General features: G+C 35.1%; 1 protein-coding gene across 1 annotated transcript; it reads left to right on the top strand.

Annotated features, from left to right (window-relative positions):
- The first annotated feature begins 630 nt into the window (after positions 1-630).
- LOC137390426 (golgin subfamily A member 6-like protein 2) lies at positions 631-5,670 on the top strand. The gene is made up of 6 exons (XM_068076759.1): positions 631-861; positions 1,519-1,599; positions 1,944-2,087; positions 3,731-3,880; positions 5,396-5,628; positions 5,664-5,670. The coding sequence occupies exons 1-6, from the start codon at positions 631-633 to the stop codon at positions 5,668-5,670; spliced, it is 846 nt and encodes a 281-aa protein (XP_067932860.1).
- The last annotated feature ends 3,039 nt before the right edge of the window (positions 5,671-8,709 follow it).

The following is an 8,709-nucleotide window of genomic DNA, read 5'->3' as shown; positions in this document are numbered from 1 at the left end:
ATAAACTGGTGGGCATAAAGTGGATATAAAATGTAAAAAATGTCAAACTCATTTTATAACTAAGTTTTATCATTTTGTTTAAAAAGAAATTAGATTACTACAGTTTAAAAGTTATTAATTGAATGTTTGTTCCAACAAGAGGCTTGCTTGCTCTATGTTAGATGCTATAAAAAATAACCCTTTGACTGCAACGCTTTAAAAAAATTTCTGAAAAACTTGTCTCGATTATGATGACCACATAGGCAATTAAGCTCAGATGAGCTGCCATCTTGTTTCTTGTATTGCTTGTAAATAAACTGTTGTTTTCATGTCTATAACTACTACTGTCACTGTAGTCTGTAGCTAGCCTATTTGAATTTGTTACATTATTATATGTAAATACGTTTATATGGTATTTAAATAATGTTTATCAGTTTTCACGATTGATTCATAGATTCCTGCAGTTTAATGCTTAAGGTCTTGTTAGCGCAAAACACTCAAGCGTTTATTTAGCTAAAGACTATCAAATTAGCATTGGCACCGTACATTAGTATGTACCTATCAATTAGCATTTTGCAGTTGAGGGGCTGTGCTCACTACACTGAGACACCTTATAAACTCAGTTGACACTTTATGCAGGTGTGACATGCTATGCAGGTGTGCTTTTTACTGATAGATACGGAACTCAGACACTTGTCAAGTCAAGTCAGCAGTGATTCAGAGTTGCTGACAGCAAAGCTTAGGACTGCGTGCAATAAGCTCAAGGAGAAGTCTTCAGAGGCTCATTCAGCCAAAGAGCAGCTGGATAGGCATAAGAAACAATTGTTGTTGTACGAAAAACAACTGACATCGACACGCAAGTCTTTGGCAGACTGTCAGCAGGTGCTTGCTCAATTATGTAGTTTCATTTTATAACAAGCCAAATCTACACTCAAAAGTGTTCTTTGAATTCCAGCCTTACCAAAATCTGTAGCTAGACGTTATTATTGAAGAAGGTTTCAGAAACCTGTGTGAACTCATAAACAACAGCAATATATATAAAAATTGAAAAATATTGTGTTTTCTCAAATAAATTTAAAAAGGTACAGATCTTAAGCAGCTGCTAAAATTGTATGTTATATTTTTAGCTATACAAAATAAATTAAAGAAGGTAATTTATACAATTAGTATTATACCATTATTATAAAAACAAATTGGGAATGACAATATAAAACATTTAAATACCAACTGGAAGCCAAGAGTTTTTTGTAGCGTAAAACATTTTGTTTAATATTGCTTTTAACTATTCCTAACTTATAACAAATAAGAGCACTTTGAGGCTACAGTAAACTTTGAGGGTACATAAAAAGTTTCTCTAATTACTTGTATAACTTGTAACTAAAATAAGATTTTATTCCCATTCTTCTTAATTCTACAGAGTGGCTTGAGAAATATCACAGTAAGATTAACTACGACAACGGACAATCTATTTGGTTTCTGTTGTTATTGAACATCTGTTTTACCATTTGGTTTCTAAGAGTTGTCTTATTATGTACACAGGAAATAGAGGCGACCAAGTCGGTCAAAACAATTGAAGATCGAACAGGCCAATCGGAAGTTGAGAGATTACAGAATCTTCTGGTAAACATAAATTTATAATCAGCTGAAATTCCATCATTCTTATTCATTCGTTTTCTATTTATAGTTAACTCCTTGTTGTTATTTCATTTGTCTATCACTTGATTTAATCTACACGTAAACTTAATCCATTTTTCCTTCTCTGACAAATTTAGGTTGAAGTGTAATTATTTTCTTATGCAAGGTGATTTTATTTTTGCCTGAATTACTGTAATATTATAAAATATGTATTATTTGTGTTTATTTATTTGAACTTTATTTTATTTGTTCTATTTTGAATGTCAAGTTGAATGAAGTAGAAAGTATATTGTGGAAAGTGGTAGAGCATAACATAAATACTTTGACAGGCGCAGAGCAATGAGAAAAGAAGAATAACAGAGAGTTCTCTAGCCACTAGTAGGTCACATTTGAAGGCAGCACAGCATGAGACCAAAGTTGTAATTGAGGAAAAAAAGACATTATCAAGGCAACTGGCGCTATTTACTGAAGAGGTCAGTATGATAATTCTTTTGTGGTGGTTTGAAAACTTCATAGTTAAAAAATAATGTAGTTGTTTCAGAGCATATCTTGTTTCATTAAAGTGGCTACTGCAACAGGCTACAACTGTAATGAATAATGACTGTAACTGACCATACTGTCATGGTTAATGCTACAATAAGTTATAATTGTATTCGAGAGCTCCTGGAACAGACTACTACTGTAATGGGCATTTACAGTAACAGATTGCTACTGCCCTGTGGAACTACTGTAACAAACTACAACTGTATTCAAGAACTACTCTAACAGGCTACCACTGTAATGGGTGACTACTATAGTAGCAAGCCACTATTGTCATAGGTAACTATTGTAACCAGTTACTACTGTAATGGGTGACTACTGTAACCGACTGCAACTGTAACAGGCTACTACTGTAATGGGTAGCTACTACCCTAGGACACTTTTATTTTGCTATTATTTAGTTTCATGAGTAGCACACAGAGTAAAATTTTGCTGCAACTTAATTTCGCGGCTCTGTTGAGTGCGAAAATATAGTGGTGTGAAAATAAATTCAGTGGGACAAACAGATTAGATTCCTCAGGTCCAGTTCGCTAGCAAGAAAAGTTTCAATGCGGGACTAGTTTGTAATTGTAAACCGCAGGTAAAAATGTGAGGGCGAGATCGATAATTCAATTTGATCGCTTGCTGCCATTTGTTTCTTGGACTATCAATGACGTCTAGGTCCCTCTATATATGACGATTTTATTGTGGATATCAATAAGCAAAGCTATTTAATTTCGCGTTTTCGCTCGTTTGTTATGATAGTATAGTTTTACTCATGAATTTTTTGCGAGAGGATGATTCTGCGAAAACGCGAACATTAGATGACGCGAATACATACAATAAGTGTTCTAGGGTATAATAGCAAGCCACTATTGTCATAGGTAACTACTGTAGCCAGTTACTACTGTATTGGGTAACTACTGTAACTAACTGCAACTGTAACAGGCTACTACTGTAGTAAGCAATGGTTTGAGCCGTCTGGTACTGTAGCATGCTACTGAGGTGTAAAATGACAGATTGTAAAATGTCAACATATCCCATGATGCATGAAGGTAATTTTGTAAAGGAAACTGCAGATTCCCTTTATTCTCTACAAGACAGTCAAGCAATAAGCATACCAAGTGTTAAGCACCAATATATATATTTGCATAATATTTACAATTATACATGAAAGACAGGCAATAAGCCGAGAACATACATGCGGAGAATGTGTGCACAGTATGACTCTGATAAAATTATAGCGCCTTGCTTCTTTTATAAATTTCTTCTTTTATTAGGCTCCGCCCACTTTTCTATTTATTTTATGCTTGGTGTTCTGTACGTTCTACTCAGTTGTCCGAGCGCTCTCAACGGTGACCAACTTTTCTTCTGTGGTCGGAAGGCTTTCCCAGTGACCTTGGTGACCAGAAAGTTGGCCCCTGTGGCCCTAGTTACGGTGCTCCATTGTAACAACATCAAATCCAGAGACTATTACAACACATGTTTTACAGTTTCTATTCATGAATAGGGGCATATAGTAAATATCTAATCGCACTCAAAGTACCCAGTGTTTTTGTCACAATCTTTCCACGAGCAGTGTGACGGTTTATATCAGGTAGAGGCTGAAAAGTTGGATTATGAAACAAGGTTGGAGGGGTTTGAGTCAATGTTCCAGCTCTGTGACCACGACAGACAGGCCCTGAAGGCTCAGTGCGAACAGCTTGAGAAAGATATTCTTATTTATATGAAGAAAAACCAGCGAAGGGTGAGAATCTACTAGTCATGTCTATTGATTTCAACAGCTACAGTGCAGCAGTTGACTTGTGTCTACATCTGATGGTTAGGGCTAGTTAATAGATAATATAGGGTGAGCATTCTAAGGAAACAGGTTAACACAAAGCTGGATTCATTAATGGCCCGATGGATTTTCAAACTAGTATAGTCAGAAAGCGTCATCAACTGTATGAAAAAACTGCTATAGATACACTTGGGCCTGGCGACAAGAGTTGATTGAAAAGTTTATTGAAAAAGTTGAACCTTGTCACTACGACATTAACATAAATGATGGTCTTTTTTAACCAAACGTATTCTATTCGAAAGTTTACTGTCAGTCCTCAATTTTGCTGGAACCAATTCAAGTTTTCATTTTATAATAGAATTAGGGTAAATTTGTTTGCCCGCCGTAAATATCAATAAAAACTTCTCTCGAAATTAAAATTTGGCGATTTGTGCCTATATATGTTATTAACTCATAGGCATAATGTGTCAATACGTCATTTAGTGTGTGAAATCGGAAGAAAGGTGTATACAGTATATAGTAAGAGCTGTGAACCATAAGAGCCTTTGTAGACTCGTGGTTAGACAATAGGATTACAAACTTGCAGTTGCAATTTTTGTGAGTTCAAATCCAGCAGGATGTGATATTTTAATTCTACCATTTTAATAGCTATAATCGGACATACCGAAGGACATACAGACAGACATTCCTGGCATATATTTTACCACGTATCTATAAATAATTATTGACATACTCGCTAACAACCAGCCAATTGTTGATATGAGACATCTCGGTTTGATTTGTAAGAGTAATACATGTATATCTGATAGTGTTTAGTTTGGTGTTGATACTTTCAATTCAGGAATTTCAAATTTACTTTATCTTCTCTTACAAATGTAGATAATCTGGCAAAACCTGTTCACATTAATTTGCTTTCAGATATTAAAATATCTTTTTTTATTTGGCAAAAAATTAGGTTTCACATTTTTAAATTTTACATAATAGGTATATTTTACTGTTTGACAAAAAAACATTGTACCATTTGACAAAAAAGTAGAAATAGTTTCATTTACAAGAACAAGAAAATACACTGCATTTACACTTTCAGTAATACATGATCATTACAAATCCAAATTTGAATCGACATTCGAATAGAGGTTTTACAGCAAGTTTTGATTAGGTTATAATATTTCGTTTTCTGGCTCCCACAAACTTTTTCGCACGGATGTTAAAACTTTACCACTTCTTGACAAAATTATTTTTTGGAATTTTTATATACATAGAACAGTAAAACTGCTGAGTAATAAGTTGTTGAGATCATTCTTTAAAAAGACCTGTTAAAATATTTTCTAAAAATTATATTTACACATTTTCTAAAATTACTTTTTTGTAGGAAAGGCAATAAAAATTCATTAAACTGTAGAAACTCGTTCAAAATAGTCATTTAAAACCGAATTTTATGTCAGCTAGTCTAGTGTCTTTGTGTTTTTCCGATCTATTCAGTCGGAAGAGTCCAACAATGAGATTAATCAGAGAGAGGCCCAGTTGAAGAGACTAGAGAAAAAGAACTTAGAACTAACAGAACAACTCTCAAAGTTGGAGCAGCAAAAGCTTAAAGCTGAACAGGAGAGGAAAAAGGCGGAGCAAGAGAGGAAAAGGGCGGAGGAAGAGAGAGATAAGGCTTTTGAGGAGAGTTCTCGCAACGAGCTTGAGAAATGTAAAGCTGAGCAAGAGAAGTATCGGGCGGAACAAGCGAACATACTAATTGAAGGAGCTAAAACTAGCGCGGAAAAGGAAAATATTTGGCTAAAAAGCAGAAACCAAGACTTGACAGCTGAAAAGCAAAAACTGAATCAGCAGGTCCTAAAGCTACAAGAGGTTTGATTTTCTATTAGACTTTAGCTGTGTTTTGAAATGTATAGGGTTTAACATATGGACCAAGCGAAGTCCATTTTTACAGACCTTTGCGCCATGGTGAAACTCACATTGACTCATTTTCACAGCAATATAGTATTGTGATTTGCTGTCTATTGACATCTGGTCGATGTCTGTGAAAGTATTCATTGATTCATACATGTAATTGGATCTATCGTGCTGAAAAAATTTGATTTTTGGTTTAGGAAACTTTGAATTAAACATAGACTCGCTTTTAGTTCAATTTTGATCTGTGTAGAAAATGACTTGATTTAATTATCTTCCTTTTTGCAGTGAAGTTATTTTCTACAGAAGACATATGCGTCTTAGCAATCAGTGTTAAAAAAATTTTTGTTCGTATATAGTCTAATCATAATGGAATTCAAAGCAATGAGCAGCACCTCAGCAGACTGCCCAGGAGTTAACTCCAAATGGAGATAACAATAAAATTTTGAATATAATTGGCACGCAGCCAAAAGCCAGTCCTGTACTGCTTCCATGAGTAAATAGGAATTGCTAGAATATAATTGGCGTGCAGCCAAATTCTATCTTATTACTTTAACAAGTAGCTATCAATTAGAGTGTTATGGCCCTGTTGAATAAAGAATTTATAATTTTCATATGGTTTCTGCTATAAAATAAATCACAAATGAGAATCAGTAGTCAAAACTTAAATATGTGCACATGTATGTTCCAACCCTATTCTTATAATAAAACAAAACAGTCTTATGTTAAGCTACGTATTTTATACTGCTTCCACAGGATATCAAGTCATTTCAGGAAAAGCAAGCTGAGTTAAACAAAGAGTTGTCTACACAACGAGAGACTTGCAAGAACTGCACAAGAAGGGTATCTGCTGACGACCTCAAGTATATTATAGATGGCATGTCAACCAGGTGGGTTACATGTACACAAAAGTGTGTGTTGATTAAGTAATTCAAGTTATACTGAGTCATGTCACGTATGTTGTAAATAGCACACAATTAAGTGTGTTACGTGTTAACAAGATTGTTTATACATGCAGTGTTAGTCAAGGATAGCATGTCAGTTTGTTGTGTTACGTGCGCATAAGGGAAATGTATATATGCTATCAAATTTTGACTCATCAAGATATCCAATCCAATATATAATTTGTATGTCAAAACGTTGTATGTTGACGCAAATATCCTTATAGAAATACATTGTATTTGGATTAATTGGATTTAGGGCTCACAAGAAAATGAATGTTATTTTATCTGGTTAAGTAAGGCATTGAAACAAGTACATTTAGTATAACTATTTAAAAACTAAGAGTTAGAAAGTACAATAAAGAAAAATTCAATGAAGGTGTTTATTGTTACCTCCCCTTGTGGTCGATAAGTGAAAGAAACGCATACCATCCTGCGCCATAGTTTAACTGAATTTACCCATTTTTTGTTAGTTTGCTGTTGTATTTTTAGTTTTTATTATTCATATATGTATACTTAACTCTACATGCAAATTTGTCATATTTCTGGAGATTTTCAAGGTGTTTTGTTGAAAATTACTGCATATTTTCAAATAGAGATTGGCTGAAATTTGGAGTCGTATGTCAAAATATGTACACATGTATGTAGAGGTAAATTAATAAGTTCCCATACAGAGGTAGTGTAGCAACACCTGGGTGCATCAGTGCTGAAGTGCCGGGCCGACAAGCAAACCATGTTTCTATATGGTGCTATAGTAGAGCGATGGTTGTGTGACGCCTTATGTCAAGGTTTATGTGCACGCACAAACGTAGGCCGCTAAGATCGTTTTCGGGGCACAAAGACAGCACATTGCACAAGCGTTTCACTTCTAAACAGCCACACTGAATGATGGCAGGATGTGAGTGACACAGCTGTTTCCATGTCTCCACGTCATCCATGTTATTAGTTGTAAGTAGAGATTTGGAAGGGCTGCGTTTCAAGTGATGTATATCATAGACAGCCAGTAGAACATCTTAGACAATCGATTAGCCTCAGCTATTGTTTGTCACTTGGGTGTCATGTACTTAACCATAATCAATCCTGTTATACACCAGACTCTAATAGGATCTCTTTCATATACATGTAACCACTACTCCCCTGGCAGTTGGATGTACCATAAGAGATCACCAGGTTTTATAACTATCTGCACAGTTATTAGCAAAGACTGGCAGTGGTTTATTGGTGAAGGTGTTAGACTGTCTGATCTGTGAGTTGACTGTTGCAGGTTCAAACCCCATACAGTGCAATAATTTTATGGCACCCTCCAGTGTTTTCGGTCAGACAAAAGAGCACCACTTTAATTACGGTATAGACAGTACACCCTAGCGATAGCTGTTGAATTTTTTACACTAAGAGAATTGTAGACTCGTAAGCTTAGAAGTATATCATTACAAGATAGCTGCATGAACTTGACTTGAACTTGTGGTATGTTTTACACTAATACAACCTCATGTAGTGAACCTTAGTGAGATTAATGTAATGGGGGTAATGAACCAATGTAATGAACCCCAGTGAAACCAGGTATATACTGCTCACTAGGAAGGTTCATTTTATACAGTACATCTATTGTGAACTGTACACATGTGCAACCTGTTGTTTACTATAAATTAATTAGACATTGCTGTATACCAGTGAAACCTGTTGGTAAGTATATTTTAGAGACCAATTATCTACTTTACATTAGTCTGACCTACACATAATCAAATGAGTTGTTGTTTGTATCAAATATTGTTGTTTGTTCTATTTCTGGTGTGTTTGGTCTATCTGAAAGTAGAAGTATATGCTATGCATTTACAGCAATGTTCAGGTGACCAAATGTCCGGGCTGTGAGCTGAAGGATGCAGAGTTGAGAAAAATATCTGATCAGCTGGAGGTCCTCTACAAATCTGCAAGGTCACTTGGTCTTTTTTGAACCTC

This window comes from Watersipora subatra, chromosome 3 (assembly GCF_963576615.1).
Source record: "Watersipora subatra chromosome 3, tzWatSuba1.1, whole genome shotgun sequence".
NCBI classification, from domain to species: Eukaryota; Metazoa; Bryozoa; class Gymnolaemata; order Cheilostomatida; family Watersiporidae; genus Watersipora; species Watersipora subatra.
The sequence above is the reverse complement of the archived record's forward strand: the minus strand, read 5'-3'. Positions and strand labels throughout refer to the sequence as shown.

What these genes read in the sequence shown, in the direction of transcription:
- LOC137390426 (XM_068076759.1), top strand. Translation starts at nt 631, where the DNA reads ATGCAGGTGTGCTTTTTACTGATAGATACGGAACTCAGACACTTGTCA. An exon ending in AGAGATTACAGAATCTTCTG is followed by an intron (nt 1,600 to 1,943) that starts GTAAACATAAAT and finishes ATACTTTGACAG; the next exon opens with GCGCAGAGCAATGAGAAAAG. An exon ending in TGGCGCTATTTACTGAAGAG is followed by an intron (nt 2,088 to 3,730) that starts GTCAGTATGATA and finishes GGTTTATATCAG; the next exon opens with GTAGAGGCTGAAAAGTTGGA.